The sequence below is a fragment of the Haliotis cracherodii genome, unplaced genomic scaffold, assembly GCF_022045235.1.
Source record: "Haliotis cracherodii isolate W230 unplaced genomic scaffold, xgHalCrac1.p SCAF_14, whole genome shotgun sequence".
Taxonomy (NCBI): Eukaryota; Metazoa; Mollusca; class Gastropoda; order Lepetellida; family Haliotidae; genus Haliotis; species Haliotis cracherodii.
In genome coordinates this window covers 1,302,278-1,321,216 of record NW_027266269.1, presented here as the reverse complement: position 1 = coordinate 1,321,216, position 18,939 = coordinate 1,302,278, and the positions used below count along the sequence as shown (strand labels likewise).

General features: G+C 40.6%; 1 protein-coding gene across 1 annotated transcript; it reads right to left on the bottom strand.

Moving 5' to 3' along the window:
* Nucleotides 1-1,194: 1,194 nt before the first annotated feature.
* LOC139461300 (uncharacterized) lies at nucleotides 1,195-17,096 on the bottom strand. Its single transcript, XM_071242926.1, has 8 exons — nucleotides 17,040-17,096; nucleotides 9,280-9,389; nucleotides 8,911-8,946; nucleotides 8,264-8,374; nucleotides 8,055-8,068; nucleotides 7,432-7,461; nucleotides 5,389-5,454; nucleotides 1,195-5,142 (listed from the first exon to the last, which is right to left on the bottom strand). The coding sequence occupies exons 1-8, from the start codon at nucleotides 17,094-17,096 to the stop codon at nucleotides 1,223-1,225; spliced, it is 4,344 nt and encodes a 1,447-aa protein (XP_071099027.1). The 3' UTR covers nucleotides 1,195-1,222.
* Nucleotides 17,097-18,939: the final 1,843 nt, after the last annotated feature.

The window sequence follows — 18,939 nt, the reverse complement described above, 5'->3', positions numbered from 1 at the left end:
CGATCCCGTTACAATGTCAAATGACGTCATCCTATCAACAGGGTTGCTAGTGTCATCGAGTGTGCATAATCTCCCCTCAGTGAGCTGTCATCCCCACACTGAATAAACCCAGGGGTTTGGGGAGTTTTACATATTTACTATTTACTGTATATGCCTAGGCCCTGTAGGACATAACCACACGCTTTGATATTTTACACAGTGTAATACCAGCTCGTTGATGTTAAACAGAGGTTTCGTTAATGCAACAACATATGTTCAACAGATTCATGTCTTATGTGTTAGTAGTAGTGACGGCAATATGTCTATACAAGTGAAACATTGCAACCTATCTGAAAAATATCATACACTAAAGATATATAGATGTCCTTTATTTCCTCCATGTCATAAAGAGTACAAGGTATACAGTGGTATGACAACATGCATAGGATAAACACACACACACACACACACACACACACGCGCGCGCGCACATACATGCATACATGTACAAGTATATTACAAGCGTATGCTTACTGACAATATATACTATGTATAGTATAAGCAGCTTTGGATGATTTTACCTCACCTTTTAACTGCACTCCTAATATCTATCATGTTTTCTTCCCGTACATTGGAATCTAGTGTGTATCTCTAAAGCTTTCTTCTATAACAAAGCTTCGTTTGTTTACACTTAACATAGATATGAACATTCTTAGCATGTGACTTGCCGTGTCGTCTTTTACTGCGCATTTCATCATGTGATACCTTAAGATTGTGTTTTTGGTAGGGTTGATGGGATACTCATGACAGGCGTGGAGGGCTTCTAATTATATGGTTCATTATATTCACTAGCGGATCCGAATTGGGATTAATTGTATACGTCTTTACGAGAGTAATTTTCAGTTTCATAACGGTACGTCATGAGATCAGTAAAACATGGTTACCTTCCATTGAGCTTATATATTTTTAGGCCAATCATTTGTTATACATAGAAGGATAGGCAGATGGTCTGAGAGAGTATATGGTATTCCAGTAGCAATGGTATAAAACAATAACACATATTTTAAATGCAGCACCGTTATCACCGGCGTCTGACCTGGGTCATTGATGGGAGCAGATAATGCATACATTATGAGCCAGATGTAATACTGTGCCTCCACACTCATCTCTGTGGTTTAGGCCAGGACGACAGATGTTGTATGTTTTCAGATTCCACAGGTTCTTTCAACGGTGGCGTTTGAGCTCATTCAGTTGTGCGATTCTTCTTGGATTTAAAAATACCTGAAAGCCTCGGTCCAGATAATCGTTTCACACGTTTGGATGGTGGTAATTGCTCTATGATTTGGCTGCATCCTATTTTATGCGCAAGAGTCGCCACATCATCCCCTGCATTGTTCGCTGCTGTCAAATCTACTCCTTGTTTTCTGAGATATTCAAAAACATCAACTCTCCCATGTAACACTGATGTCATGACAGGTGTCAAACCAACTTTGTTTCTTGTGTTGATATTACTCGAATCAACCTTGTCTTTAGCATTGATGTCAACCGAGTCTATGATGTATTTTACCATATGAAGCTGACCATGCTGAGTAGCAAGATGTAGAAGAGTGTGTCCATCCTTGTCCAGCAGAGTTTGGTCGGCACCATGGGACACCAAGAACCGGAACACAGCAATATGTCCTCCACACACTGCCCTCATAAGTGGAGTCTGATCATCCCTCCCTTTAACGTTGATGTCAAAGTAGCCACTCACTTGTTTCACAGTGGCTTCCTTTCCACTTTGACCAACTACACAGATAGCATTATCATTCTCAGAGGAAGTCGATGATTGTATATCTTCCGTCGGTGCATTACTATCACAAGGATCTTTATTTCCACTGAACTCTGATCTCAGTGCATGCATTGCTTTTGGCGAGTTGTTCTTTCCCCGACGATTGACGTCACAGAGTTTCACAAGACATTCGACAATAGCTGTGCTCCCACACTGACATGCTAAATGTAGAACATTGTCATTGTAGTCATCAGTCAAAGTGAGGTCAGCATTCATCTTCACAAGCAAATCGAACACGACCTTCCTTCCCGCCCATGCTGCAACCATGACAGGTGTCCAGCCGTGTTTTCCAGAAGCGTCGATGTTGAACTTTGGTATCAGATAGTTCACAATGGAAGGGTCCCCACCATTACAGGCATGGTGTAAGACAGTGTTATTACCATCATCAGTCAGTGTGATGTTGGCCTTCTTTGACAAAAGTAGTTGGAACAGGGCTGGTTCTGCAGCCAAGGCTGTGATCATTATTGCTGTTCTCCCGTGGCTTCCCAGACAGTTGATATCAGTGCCTGGGCGTGCCAATAGATCTTTCACAATGGAAATATTTCCACCAAAACATGCTAAATGTAATACAGAATTATTTTTGTCATCCCTCAATCTCAAATCAGCCCCCTTTGACACAAGTAACTTGAAGACGCCCTCCATTCCTTTGTCAGCTGCACACATCACTGGCGTCCAACAGTTGTTTCCCCGGCTGTTGATGTCAAACTTTGGCAGTAATAGTTCCACAATGGAGAGATTTCCTCCATAACATGCAAGATGGAGGAGGTTGTTGCTGTTGTCATCTTTCAGCTTGAGGTTCACATTCACTGTATGAAGGAAAAGGTGAAATACATCTATGTTTCCATGTACAGATGCCTTCATCAATGGTGTCCACCCATGTTTTCCCCAACTATTGATGTCAATCTTTGGCCCTATTTGCTTTATGAGGGATACATCATGAACCTGACAAGCCACGTGGAAGAGGTTCTTCTTGTCATCTTCAGTCAATGTGATGTCAGCATTGTTTGACACGAGAAGGTCAAACATTTCCTTCCTTTCAGACAATAGTGCATACATAACCGGTGTCTGTCCATTGTTGCCACGTGCATTGATATCTGTGTGGGGGAGCAGACTCTCTACCATGGACTTGTTTCCATACCAACAGGCAAGATGAAGCACAGTGTTTTTGTGGATATCCGATAACTTGAAATCAATTTTCCTTTGTTTTTTTCTCTTAAATGCCTTCCTTTTTTTGGTAAGATAATCTAAGATATCCTCCTTCCCAAATGCCACTGCACACATAACTGGTGTCCAGCCATTTACTCCTCGTCCATTAATATACTGACTGAGATACAAATCAGTAGAAAGAAGTTTCTTGAGCGCTTTTTTTACATGTTTTACGGTGGACTTATGTCCATGTTGACATGCCAAATGCAGCAAATTGTAGTTGTTGGTGTCACATAAAGTGATGTCAGCTTTGTTTTCCACAAGGATGTCAAAACATTCCTCCTGTCCAGAGACAACTGCATACATCACTGGTGTCCAGCCGTTCAACCCACGCCTATTGATGTCACGGTGAGGAAGCAGTCGCTCTAGAATATTCGTGTTCCCAGTGAAACAAGCATACTGAAGAATGTTCTGCTTGATATCACCAGACAAGGAAGTTGGATCTGTGAACATATGATTTAATTTGTCAGATATTTCTCTTCGTTTCCATATGGGATGCCAGATGTATATACTGAAAGCACCACTGACAATAGCATCTGCCAGTCTGTCAGCAATTATCCCACTGTAGGCCTCTGAGAAAGGAATCATGAGCTGGTGTTCATTGACTGAATTACCGTCGTCTTGCTGATCCTGTACATGCTCAAGGAGGAACTTTATACTGCAATGTTTAAGAATAAAGTGTGGTTCAGTATTGAATAAAACCAAAGCACAGACATCATACATGATCGAATGGGAAAATGTTGTTGGGTTTCCTTCTGTCAGCAGTGTACCACAGAAGCTCCGGACAGCCTTAGCTATACCCTGTCTGGTTGATGTCTTCACAAGAGTTGTAACTGCCTGGAGGTGGGCCTCTAGATTTTGGTGGGCACCTTCAATTTTAAGTTGACTGATTGGGCGGGCACCTTCCGTATCGAGTTGTCTGTCTTGACTGCCACCTTCAGTCTTCAGTTGACTGTCAGGACGGTCAGCTTTAGTCTTCAGTTGACTGTCAGGGCGGTCAGCTTTAATCTCAAGTTGATTGTCAGGACGGTCAGCTATAATCTCAAGTTGACTGATTGGGCTGGCACCTTCCGTATCGAGTTGACTGTTTGGACTGCCACCTTCAGTCTTCAGTTGACTGACAGGTCGGTCAGCTTTAGTCTCCAGTTGACTGTCAGGGCAGTCAGCTTTAGTCTCAAGTTGACTGTCAGGGCGGTCAGCTTTAGTCTTCAGTTGGCTGTAAGGGCGGCCAGCTTTAGTCTCAAGTTGACTGTTTGGGCAGACATCTTCAGTCTTCTGTTTGCCGTCTGGGGTGGAATATTCAGTCTCCAGTTGACTGATGTTCATCTGACCTTCACACAGCAAGATCAGGATGAGAGCAGCTGACTTGTCATCCGATGAGCTAATAATTGTACGAAGTTGATTTTTAATGTAAGACATAGGCTTCTCGAAAAAACAGTCATGGTGCATTTGGAAATCAAAACAACATGAGAAAAGCTTGCATTCTAGAGGAAAACCGACAGCCGTTTTTTCATAAGCAAAAATGTTCTTCACATCCATTTTACACCCATAATGACGTTTGTAATTCAGCCACAATGTTTCTTTCTCTTCCTTTGTACAAGTCAGTTTGACATCTGATGAACTTGTGAAAATATGCTGGCCTCCTAGCTTCGACATTGCATGCTGAAGATTGTTGGTTTCTGCAGTGAATTTAACACAGATGTTTGATTGTTCCGGCTTTCTCTGTTCCTCTCTTGATTGTTGCTGCAGACGCTGGTATCTTCTTTCTGATCTGGACTCACACTGTTCGAGGCGCATATGGAGGTCGTACAAAACGTGTTTGAGACGGGGCATGTCAAAATATGATCTGACTGTCTTAAACATGTCATCAAATATGACACATACGTCTTTGTCTTTTTCCCGATAATCAGACAACTGCACTTTATCTACACCCTCAATCAGTACCAGCTCATACCCCTGCTTCCTGTAATCAGCTCCCAGCATCAGGGCCATGGATGTTTTACCAGATCCTGGAGCACCACTTATTGTCACATGGCCAAACGTCTCCAACCTTTCTTTAGCCTTCTTAAAGCTCTCAGTTTTAACAAACAGCCCTTCGATATCATTTATCTTCTGTTCTAGTGAACCTGTAAAAATTGATAAACATGTAAAACAATTGAACACATTGACATTCAGTATCGCCAGTTCAACTCGTTTGATTCTTAATTCAACATATACCCACATAAAAGACAGTAAAATGTAACTAAAGCCATTAATTCATCGGACGCCTCGGGTTACCTTGGTGGTACGTACACCTGCATATGCATTCTTGAAGGACGTGCCAGGAAAAAAATATATCTCGATGATTACTAATGACGGTATTCTGTTCTTACCAGGTGGAAAGTCATACTCTTCAAAGAGAACAAAACTGCTGATGGAACTTGCATCTCCCCGTGTTGCTGGTCAGAATATAAAAGTAAATAATTTACATGAATGTGCTTCCGCAACTGAAACGCAATGTAGTACATGTATTTATGCAGATTACCAGTTCAAACATCACTGCACGATGATATGGTGTAAGCTAATTTGGGGAGATGTACATTGCGACATTAATGTCATATATGCCTATTACCCACATCGCTTAAGGCAATGCGAACTTATAAGCGAATTTAATATAAATTGATCTACATATGGTAAGGTACCAATTATTGTTCAGTGTATTCGACTTATGGTCATATATTACGAAACATATGTTCTGCACATATTCCCCTCAAAGGGTAATGTATTAAATATATAAATATTAAATATTGATAAACAAGACATTTGACTGACATTACAAAATCACCATTTTCACTGTGACATAATGTGCAGTCTACACAGTAGAGGACACATATGGAGAACTGACATTCACTTCATATAAATTCATTGAACAACATTTATTTATCAACACATATATAATATGTAATGCATTTGCTCATCGTATCTCATTTGTTGGTTGTTTCTTGTTTCTTTGTTGGTTTCACACTAAATTATGTTACATCCAGATAACTGGGTTAACATATTGTTTCATTCATTAACACATACACCATCATAAGTTACTCACTTGCTTTATGATGAGATGTTCTATAACTTATTATATGGTAAGATGAAGCCTGTTTATCATCCAAAACTGGCTCCCACAGGAGATATCGCTTGGGTGAGATCAGGTGATATCTACACTGAAGATATCGCTGTAATGAAATTGCATCACAATGCTTTGCAGACCATTGTGACGTCATTAGTTACCATGACGTCACAATCATATGACATCACTAATGGCTCTGCTACTGAAGCTATAAGCAGTACTTTTTACACTTAAGACACTGCTAAGTACTGTCTACAAACTGAAAAAAAGTTGGAGGAATGATGTTGGATGATAAATAAAATATCACCCTCATGTCCTTTGATATCAAATATATCAACACTCGTTGATAAAAGTGGAAAAAATCCTCGGAAAGCCTCGGAGTTTTCCCACTTTTTATGAACTCGTGTTGATATATTTGATATCAAAAGACACGAGGGTGAGATTCTCTATTTAACCCACTCTTATATACCAAAACACAACTAATTTGCTAACATTATTGTATGGTACCACCAGAGCTCCAGATAACTTTTTGAGCAATTGAGTTTTTACTCTAGGGTTTCTATATTTATTGGGTTATTATAGTTTTCACTGGGTAATCAATATTTATTTTTCACTCATCTATTCATCACTTTATTGGGTATTTCCCCAAAAGAGTGGACATTTTAAGATTTGAAAAAAATGAAATAATGTTTTTGATGTACATAACCATGATAACTGTTCTAAGTATTAATTTAGCTCGTAATTGTGTTTCGGAAATCAACTCCTGTGTATGCATGCTAAACAAGCTTCATTGGGTATTTACATGTGCTGTTTTTACACATTTGAGTTTTCCATTTAATGCATGCGTTTCTGTAAGCAAGTTAATTTAAAATATTTGTTTTTTACTATTTTATTATTCCTTTATTTTTTATTATTATCATTTTTCATTTGTTATTATTTTATAGTTATTTATTATTATTTTATCATTATTTATTGTTTATATATATATTTTTTTTATTAGTTATTTTCTGTACGTATTTTACGTAAATACGCCGCTTATCTGTTGCTCTGTACGAATTATTGTTGTTCAGTGTGTTGGACTCATAGACTGATCATATTCCCGCCAATGGCTAATATGATTGCCACACCAGTGAACACATTGATTGTTAATACACTTGGCTAACATCATAAAATCACAATATCCACCATGATATAATGTGAAGTTTACAAGGTACACGGACAAGTTAAAAGAATTGACATCCACTTCGTATTTTTTTCCTGTGACAACATTCATTCATCAACACATACACAATTATATGTATCCCATACTCACTGGCTCCACCTTCCTCTGCCATGAGAAGTTCTGAAACATAACAAATATGATGGTTAGATGAAGCATGTTTAACCCACTTTGGATGGATTTTCCAATCTGCATTTTGATATCCATGTAACAACGATAACATGTTATGTCAACATCACAGGTATTCAAAGAACCAAAGGACAACCAGTAATATAATCAATGTAAACATGCTTAACCCTTTTTTAACCTTGCTCAGAGGAAATATGTACCAAGTGACACCGATGCTTATTGTTATACCTGCATGTATATATAAGAGCTTTCCAAATGAGAAGATGCATGCAACACTGAAAACTACAAAACAACCCTGTGTGTCGTGCCGAACTTTGAAACTGTTTCTGTTTCTGAAGATTAAAAATGTGTTGTTTCTAAGAAATGATGTCTATGCTAGCAGATTTACGTTATGGGGAAATGCTCAACATTCATTTTCCCTGTCTTAAGTGAAGATTAATCAATTTAACAATCATAATTATATAATTTTAGTTTCTTGTATCACAATTACTTTGGATTCTTGTGCAATAAAATCTCGTTTACACAAACTCAATAACACTATACTGTCACTTCAAATAAAATTAAATCGTAACGAAGTGTATACTCACCATCTTCACCGGCTCTGAACATGAAATAAACAAAATCGAGATGATGACAAATATATGAATCACCATGTACGAATTGATAGTTTTAGAAATCAGGGGATCATCATTTCATATGTGTACTTCGTTGTGTTTTGATATATAATTTACTGTACATAGACGTAAGTGATGGTGATGAAGAAGACGTCCTGCCTCGGGTTAGATTTCTGTATTACCTGGCATCTGTATCAGCTGTATCAGTTGTTATCCAGCATGGAAGTATCCCAGTCACTGCATCGATAATCCGTATGCTTTCTCCCCTTTTCCGTTTTCGTTTGTAAATAAATCTGAAAACCATTGTTGGTTATTGAGAAATGTGTGAACTGTAAAATATAAACGTTGTCATCCCCGTAAAAAATATTAACAACTTTCAATGCAAACAAAACGGTATTGAGTGAGGTGAGGTGAAATGGGGCGTAAGGTCACGTTCAAGATGATTGCATTTTAATAGCGACGTGCATGCACGTGTGTGAGTGTGTGTGGCTGTGTGTCCTAATACGGACTGATAGTGCTAGACCAATAAGACACCATGCCGCATTTTAACATGTATGCTCAGACACACTCCGAGCCGACAAGTCCTAGTTTTATCCCCTTAATGCCAATCACCAGGCAGGGTAACAACAAGTACCATAACGTCTTTTGCTGTGACGCGGCCGGGGATCAAAGCCGGTTCCTCCCGCTATCCGGGAGGACGCTCCACCACCAGCCCATGCTATATAGATTCAGACATCACCAGTCAGTTCACAATACTGTTTTTTTTTTTAATACATACATACAGAATTAATCTGGACTCCATCTCCTTGGGTTAGGTACACACATTTACAGTATGATCACCACCACAGCGAGGGTTAGGTACACACTTACAGTATGATCACCACCACAGCGAGGGTTAGGTACACACTTACATTATGATCACCACCACAGCGAGGGTTAGGTACACACTTACAGTATGATCACCACCACAGCGAGGGTTAGGTACACTCTTACAGTATGATCACCACCACAGCGAGGGTTAGGTACACTCTTACAGTATGATCACCACCACAGCGAGGGTTAGGTACACACTTACATTAGGAACACCACCACAGCGAGGGTCAGGTACACACTTACAGTATGATCACCACCACAGCGAGGGTTAGGTACACACTTACAGTATGATCACCACCACAGCGAGGGTTAGGTACACACTTACATTAGGAACACCACCACAGCGAGGACAACAACCAGGATGAGGAACAAGTATCGCAGCCAGGTCCGGAGTTGTCTCTGTGTTGGATTCAGTTGGTGTTGTCGGCGATGTGTCTGTGACAAAATACCATCACGTAATATCAAGCAATTATGATTTGCACATTATCTTAACATATATGAGTCTCAGGTTGAATTTGTACTTACATGTGCTGGATTCCCCGGGAGTTGTCGCCGCCGTCCCTGTACAGACATAAGTACAGACAATGTAGTCATGTACAGAGATATTCCAAACACTACTACAGCAAAGATGACTAGTCCAGCTTGATACACTCATGTTTGAGCTTGATTGTTTTAGAAAATTAATACATGAATATAATTGTATCTTATATCGCATCATATTTATATCCATTTACAGACACAGATACAATACAGTAAAACATTGCATAACAGTGTATATAAGTGTACCGCCATGTTATATTTGGCAGATTGAAATGGAAACAACAAAACCCTTTCCATAATCAGTAGAAATATCTGCTAAAAGCAGAGTCGGTTGTACAATTCTGACTATATCATGAGCGTGTGTTTATGAAGCATGGATATTTGAGCATCAAATAGTGATGACGCCAGGTGGACTAAAAAAGGTGATCGTATCCTGCCCCACCGGTGACAAATGTAATAGAAAATACTGACACAAATAGCCTTACACGAGCAAGGCTAAAACCCTTACACGGCTGAGGCTAAAACCATAGCTCCATATGTTTATCATTTGTTTATTCTTGAGATAGAATCCAAACATTAGCCAGAGTCAGCAATATTCCAGCTATATGACTGTGTTCTGTAAATAATCGAGTCTGGACCAGACACGCCAGACACTAGGGTTACGATGACATGCATCAACCAAGTTTGAAAGCGGTTTGTTGTCTTGAAAAACACAGGTTGCTGAAGATCATTTTTTTTTCCAAATCCTCATAGTTTAACAGCTAACCAATCAGTACGTTTGCATATATACTCAACTAAAAGGTTAAGAAACACCCTTTAAAACTGAAATATAACTACCATACCTTCAAACAATGAATAGCAAAGTGTTTTATTGATTCAGAGCAAGTTGAATCACGCCGAGTTACCACCCTTGGCAGCATAAAACAGAAGTCAGTCTCCATTTTGTGAACCACCCACAGTCAGTCAGAATCATATCATAAACAGACTATCAATGTAAAACCTCGATTCCGATGTCATGAATGTTCACAGCAATGTCAGTATCAAATGTGGCCTCCGCAAGCTCTGATCACGCCCTGACACCGCCAAGTGAAGATTTGAAAGAGGTTCCTGAAAGCAGCTTGAGGGATTCGTTGCCATTCATCTGAAGGGCCCAAACTATGGATATCGCCATTTAACTAACACTGTTTTTTGTATCAGAAAATATTAGTGGTCCCTAACTGATTTTGTTAAGCATTAATTGCCTGATTTGGTAGCAAAACAATATAAAACCGTATATATATATCCCACAGCAGATCAGCATCAACTATTACTAATTTAAATCAACTTGCTCTACCTGCTTTTGTAAAAGAGAGATTTGCCTACCTTGCATTTTGCTTCTGTCAGTTGTGTATACGTCAGAGAAGTCACACCCGTTAAAGGCAGAAAAGTTCCCACAAAAGTACACCATGAATCTCATGCTGGGCATGCCCTCTCACATCATGCGCGTGCACCACGTGGAGTTACATAACTTGTTGGGGGGCCAAACTATGTATATCTGTTTGGGCTATCATTACATAACTAAACCTGTTTTTGTGACAGAAAATATTAGTGGTCCTTAACTGTTTTTGTTGAGTATAAAATTGCCTGATTTGGTAGCAAGACCATATTAAAAACCTTTTTATATGTGAAAACTATATCCCACAGCAGACTGTTGTTACTGCAGATGAGCACCAACTATCACATATTTGAATAAACTTGTTTTCAAACCTGGAGTAATGTTACAGAAGTCCCCCGTGTAGTCTCCATCACAACCAAACGAGCAGAGGCCATTTTAGCGAATACAGGTATTTCTCAAGCAGTTCTTGCTGCAGTGTTGTTCACAGAGATCCTGAAACCACCCCCGCACACACCCCTCCGAGCACTTCCCTGAATCCTTCTGGCAGTGTGTGAGGTTTCTTTTTGGGTCAGGGATACAATTCGAAGGGCAATTTTTGCTGCAGTTTTCGCCATACTTCCCCCATTCACAGTTATTCTGGCCATGTGTTTCCAATACTGAAAGATTGAAAAACATGCAGTGAGGATAACGAAAGGAAGGAAACCGGACAGTATTATTTATTCACAACTGATCAATGTTTTGGTACAGGGTAATGACAAAGAACAGTAGAATTTTAAGTAATGTACTCTACGGTGTGAAAAGAATGTACTGAGTTGGGAGATATGTTCAAATATGTGACAGCCGAAAAAGAAAGTGTTCTCAATACTAACTGACTATCATCAGAATAGGGTAGATTATCTGCATGGCTCTGCTGGACGAGGAGTTGGAGTCTCTGCAAAGCAAATATATGGTTTTGTGATACAAACACCGGTATACATCAAGCTGATTTTAGTTGTGAGCATTTATGCTGTTTCATACGTTTTTTGTTTGAAACACATATTGTGCTTAAACGTTTACCAAATGTTTGCTCCATGTCATTTGACACGGATGACAGACATGGGTTAACTAGGTGGTCATCAAGACAAATGCAGAAATTATGGAAAATAGATACATGTAGTAATGTGTAAAATGTCATGCATCTCACTTGTTCGGCAACATCATTGGAATACTACTCTCACAGAGAATACATGTTGTTTTGTTTTCTTCCACAGCCCCTTGCCATGTGCAGGATCAGTGAAAATAACATTTGCGATATAAAACTCCCATTTTCAATTATATACCGTATTCGAGACAATCAGCCCCCAGGGCGCTCTCAAAGTTAGAAATAGGGGGCTCTTATTAGAATATTATATTGGTGAAAAACAACAGAGTTAAAAGATCGTAAATTTCGTGGTTTATGCTGACAGCCTGAAATGTTTATATACGACAGATATGTTTGTTCCAGAATTTAATTTCCCATCATTATGAATGCATATAACATACGTATTATACACGAATAAATAAGTCCTGTGTTCATTGATCAACCGGAAGGTGTGCTAATTGGGATTGTTCGCTAGCCCATATATTAGAAAATTATTAGAGCGGGACGCTGATTACGTCGACTACGGTATCATTCACACACACACACACACACACACACACACACACACACACACACACACACACACACACACACACACACACACACACACACACACACATCGGACATCGGGATTTGGTATCAACAATCACAGGTTCCTGGTGTTCCCAAGGGAGGCAACTACACAAAGCGAATTGTGGCGGCGCCTTTGATGACAGAGCCACCCGTGCTACAGGTATGGTGATTTATTGTAAATGTACCACATTTTATTCAGCTTTTAGACAAGCATGGGTTCTTTTCAAGCATTCATATTAAATAATGCATTTTTCCAATTTAAATGTGATAACTTCATAATATTTGTATTGTTTTAACTGTCACGTGACATTAATTTCATGATAGGAATCCAGACAAAAAGATTATTGCTGATGACCTTTTTATAAACTTGTTCTTAATTAATGTACTCAAGGGAAGGTCGGGTAGCCTGGTGGTTAAAGTGTTCGCTCGTCACGCCGAAGACCCGGGTTCGAATCCCGAAATGGGTACAATGTGTGAAGCCCATTTCTGGTGTCCCCCGCCGTGTTATTGCTTGAATATTGCTAAAAGTGGCGTAAAACCTCACTCACTCACTCACTCACCCACTCACCCACTCACTCACTCACTCACTCATGTACTCAAGCATCAACTAAGTAGTAGTAGTAAGAAGTCCAGCATGGGAGTTGTGTATTTCTCTTTGTCTGTAGGACATATGTTTGTCTGTAAGACAACAACATCTGTTCCTAGTGATCACATAATGTCATATGATATATGTCGAAATAGATTTTCCAGGTCCAAATGCACGTTCGAGACTGAACTGCGCCACCCGACTGAGCAATACACACTGAACGTGGACGTGGAACGCAGTACACAACTACATCGACGACGAAGGGCAGCGTGACCTGAACTTCGATCTGTGACAGGTATAAATTCCTTATGTGAATTATTTATAGTAAGGTTGGGTATCGGGTTTCTGTCTGTGGTTTATATCATAGGATTTTTTACCACTGAGTCATAGACAAAATAAACCATATACATGTCAAAGGCTTATGTGCACCAAACTGAATGTAAAACACACCTTTAAGACGGAAGTGAATTGCAGTACACAAACATGTCTTGTGTTTGACATGACGATCGATAATACTGAAACCCTAGAACCATGTGAAATATGGATATTACGTTGAGTGTCGGGTGTCTGTGAATAACATAACATTATTGTAAACAAATAGCATAACCTATGAGGCTATATTTATCCTTTCCACGTCTCGGAATATAAATATTATTCAGTGCATTCCGGTGTTTGTGCTTCCCGACCCTGTTTCAGAAGGTGAATTGAGATGAAATATCGCTTGTGTGGTACATTATAGTAAATGCAGATTTTATTTACCACTGTGATGCTGAAATATATCCTTTAATCTTTCACCGTGATGTCCCAGGCCTTCACCCCATACTTCTGTGTCCTGGTGTCGCGAGATATGTCCCAGCATGCTCCAGTTCGGCTCTTAACCAGATCATGAGGAACACAGAATATGTAATGATTTCGTTACACAATCATCCTCATGCTTCGTTTTTTTTATTTATTAAGATGAACAACATTGAGACGTGACTACTTGTCAACTGTAGTGCGTTTTTGAGGAGATATATATTTCATGCAGCCCGCACGATTAAGCCGTGCTGTTCACTTCATTGTCCTTCAGGTGACATATATATGCTATTGATCCTCCATAGGGGGCCACGGGTTGCCCAGTCGTCTAAGGCGCCGCGGTTCGCTGTGCAGAGTTGCGTCACTTGGACACGCCAGAAACCTATGCTTGTGGGTTCGAATCCCGATTATGTTTCTACGTTTGTCAGCACCATACCCGTGCTCCTTGGTTTCACCGAAGTGGTAAACGTCTGAGTGAGTGAGTGAGTGAGTTGGGTTTAACGCCGCTGTTAACAGTATTCCAGTTATATCACTGCGTGTCAGCTTGATGTGGGGGGAAAGCCCGAAGTGATGCAGGTCTCAGACGTTTACCACTTCGGTGAAACCCACGAGCACGGGTATGGTGCTGACAAACCTGGAAACATAATTGGGGCGAACCGGGATTCGAACCCACAATCATAGATTTCTGGCGTGCCCAAGGGACGCAACTCTGCACAGCGAATCGCGGCGCCTTAGACGACTGGGCCACCCGTGCCCCCGTAAACGTCTGAGACCTGCGTCACTTCGGGCTTTCCTCCCACATTAAGCTGACACGCCGTGATATAACTGGAACACTGTTAAAAGCGGCGTTAAACCCGACTCACTCACTCACTATTCCTTCAGGTGACACATACAGTACACTACGGTTATAACGAACATGATTATAACGAACTGACAGATATACCGAACTATTTTTGGGCCTGTCAGTTAGCTGTAAATAGTCCGTACATTTGCTTATAACGAACTACGGTTGTAACGAATTAAAATAAGTGGTCCTTTTGCGTTATAACCGTAATTTACTTCATATGCTTTTATTCCTCCATAGGAGAGTACAAAACATGTTATAAGTTAACAGGGAAGAGGAGAGATTTTACATGGGTTGTGAGTCACTTTGGAAGTTGAACATATCATACAGTCTGGTTATCACAGATATTTGGACCAGAATGAACTTGTGCATGAAACACACTCCATCATATCAACTGTCAGGAAAGACATCGTGGTCATTCACGTAGAACACGTTCAACTGGGTCTGAATGCATTTGATGCATCTCTATTAATTGCAGACGTCCTCTCCTGTCTCAGGGTATTCCCATCCTGATAAAGCCGCTACCCACTAACCCCCTTTTTCCTACCCTCTTCCTTCACACCACAAAACAACCACCCACAAACTGTATTAACCTCAACACGTTGTGCCCGCCAAACACGAGCTCAATCCGTCGTCCCCGCTGGTACCCCACTCTTGCCATCTCCCGATCCACCACGTTTCTAACTTCTTACATGTACACAAAACACACAGCCATGTCTGTATAACAGTTTTAAAGATCAATCAATCAATCAATCCCAACCAGGTAAGTCAGACTTGTGAAGCCGCCTTCGTATGGAATGCAAGATGGCTGCGTCTTATATGTGTAGGGGAATCAGCATGTGTCAATCAGGGAATATTGTGTCTATTTACCAGAACTAGTTGACCAATAGCGTGAACTAAGTTAATATATATAAACATGACTGTAGAAACATGAATGATTTGTTTGTGTTTTTTTCTGTTTTCTTTTATTAGGGGAAAATGTCAACTACCTTGCGCCCCTTTAGGGCATTGTACATACTTCCGAGAAATGACATGACACGCTCGGCTTGATCAGTAGTAACATGTCAGCGAGCGACCTTGCAGCACACAGTAATTGGAGCCTGACAGATATACAGAGTCAGGTCACATTGCCCTGCACCAGAGTTGCGTTAATGTCACTTCACATGCTCCAGATAACAAGTACATTTAGCTGGTCATTGATAGATAAGAGAGAATGTCGAGGTGGGAAAGGTCGGCTGTGACAGTTCTGTGTGTGTGTTATTTACCGCCACACTAAACAATATTCCAGGTGTATGACGGCGGCCTGTAAATAATCAAGTCTGGACCAGACATCTCAGAGACTGAAATCATGATCATCTACGGAATATTAAGATCAACAAAGTCAGCGAACCTAACTACCCGATTCCGTTAATCGCCTTTTGCGAAAAGGTTGCTATATTCCTACCCAGAATCACCAGGGATGCTTTGACTGTAGTTCAGTGAATAGGTGCTGATGTTTCATGAATCAATATAGTGCAGAGTTTGCGATCTAAAGCTTGAGTTTTCCTGGACGTGTGCGGTGGGCGTATACTGTTGATCTAGTATAGAAAGGCTTCCGCACAGCCTTATCGTGCGATAGAAGCTCGTTGCCCCAGACTATACCCTTAAACTGTACATACCATTCGTGACTCGTGAAGATCCAGGGTAGAACAGGTCTTCAGCAACCCATGCTTGCCGTAAAAGGCGACTATGCTTGTCGTAAGAGGCGACTAACGGGATCGGGTGGTCAGGCTCGCCGACTTGGTTGATGCATGGCATCGATCTCAATTGCGCGGATCGATGCTCATGATATCAATCATTGGAATGTCTGGTCAAGACCTGACCGCCGTTGTATAGCTGGAATATTCCTGAGTGCGGCGTTAAACGACCAACCAAACAAGCAATCTTGTGATTATACTTTCCATCCAAACCAAGTTACTGCTTAATTTGCGGCAATATCACTTCCTCTACTTTAATGCAACACATGATAATCGATCGATGGGATCTAAGATAAAAATAAATGCCAGATACGCAATGAAGTTTAGATTCCTCAGTTCGGATACAAGGACAAGTAAAGTTTTGAATGGTTTATGGAGATGTTTATATTTAATAATGTTAATTCTTCTTTAGATGTCAATAAACAAATAACTCATCATACACATACATATTACAGGGGACGCATTGTGATGGTTAACAAATAACGACCTTACATACGTCGCCGCAATTAGCTGTACCTGGGAAGAAACGGTTGACTGCTGTAGCTCCAGATTCCTCAGTCGACAAATACACATCGTGTAATATTCTGTGGTGCAAAGTTACATGAATGATTAAAGTCACCATGTCAGTGTGCCCCTGCAAGGACACAATCGCTAGGTTTTCCGCTCTGATAGGGAAGGACAATGTTTTATTCATTGTACAACTAGCACGCAGGTATCACAAGGGTATGCTGAAGGGCTATGCGTACAGCACAAAAGCTCAATGTGACTACTTTACTGACGTAAAGTTTATAACTAGTTTTGCAATTATTTCCGTATCACTTTTATTCAATTTGTGTGCCGAACACGCCACATATAATATACGACACTTTAAACAACCAAAAACTCTTATCACCGTAACTATGGAGCCGAGGTTGAGACGCCTAGTGGTTAAAGCGTTCGCTCGTCAAGCTGAAGACCCGGGTTCGATTCCCGACATGGGTACAATGTGTGAAGCCCATGTTTTGTGTCCCCCGAATTGATATTGCAGGAATATTGCTAGAAGCGGCGTAAAACCATTCTAACTCACTCACTCTGTGGGGCCGGGTATAGTATGCGCGTGTGTTGTTAGGGTATGTCTGAAGCAGTAGCTGTTCTATGCATTTACCACAACGACAATAACGCAAGTACCACGTGTTGCAGGTGATCTCCGTATGCAGCTTCGTTGTCAGCATTCCACTTGTCAGGACAGCTCCAGGTGACCTGCTGTTTCACTGCATGTATCTATTGTACACCCGTTGTCAACATTCCACTTGTCAGGACAGCTCCAGGTGACCTGCTGTGTCACTGCATGTATCTATTGTACACACGTTGTCAACATTCCACTTGTCAGGACAGCTCCAGGTGACCTGCTGTGTCACTGCCTGTATCTATTGTACACACGTTGTCAACATTCCACTTGTCGGGACAGCTCCAGGTGACCTGCTGTTTCACTGCATGTATCTATTGTACACACGTTGTCAACATTCCACTTGTCAGGACAGCTCAAGGTGACCTGCTGTTTCACTGCATGTATCTATTGTACACAAGGCAGAAGGTCAAGCGGAGTTTATCTGTTAAGTCTTGCCACGTTGAGATACGGGCTATCCATTGTCCTATTGTTTTACACTCGCCGTGCTCGGTGACGCCAACCTTCAGTAACAATGCAACTCTGTCAGGAACAATTCCAGTGACATCACTCGTTATTAACAGAAGCATTCTTGTGACTAAATATATATGTTTCTGACTGAGCGGGTAAGTATTTACGAGTCCACTGTTTTACCATGTGAAATATTAAGGTGTTATGAAAACCAGACGTTTGGGTCCGATAAATTCTAACCCAGGACATTTAAATGTATAATATTGTTGAGTTGATGACTCTGTTGCGTTTGTACCGGATGAACTATGTGCAGTTTTCCTTCAACAAATCAGTAAATCAAACTCGCACTAGAACGAAACAGGCACAGTTCTACCCGGAAATACAACCTATTGTGTTATGGTTTCAAATCTACAAATATGTTCGTTGTACCTACCTTGTGCATGTTTACACCTTTGATATTGTTGACTTTTTTAAAACGTTTAAATTGTCTAGATACACGATGGAAATATAGGATATACAGTTTTATAATGAAAGACAAGTGAGGCAAATTTAATTGCACCCGTGAAGATTCGGGTTAGAATAGATCTTCAGCAACACATGCTTGCCGTAATAAGGCGAAACAGGATCGGGTGGTCAGTTTCGCTGACTTGTTGATGCATGTCATTGTATTCCAATTGCGTAGATCGATGCTCATGTTGTCAATCACTGGATTGTCTGGTCCAGACCCGATTGTTTCCAGACCATCGCCATATAACAGGTATATTGCTAAGTGCTGGGTTAATCAACAAGCAAAGAAATAAA

What these genes read in the sequence shown, in the direction of transcription:
- LOC139461300 (XM_071242926.1), bottom strand. Translation starts at nt 17,096, where the DNA reads ATGTGTATTTGTCGACTGAGGAATCTGGAGCTACAGCAGTCAACCGTT. An exon ending in GCTGTGGTGGTGTTCCTAAT is followed by an intron (nt 8,947 to 9,279) that starts GTAAGTGTGTAC and finishes TCATACTGTAAG; the next exon opens with TGTGTACCTAACCCTCGCTG. An exon ending in GGCAGAGGAAGGTGGAGCCA is followed by an intron (nt 5,455 to 7,431) that starts GTGAGTATGGGA and finishes TATTCTGACCAG; the next exon opens with CAACACGGGGAGATGCAAGT.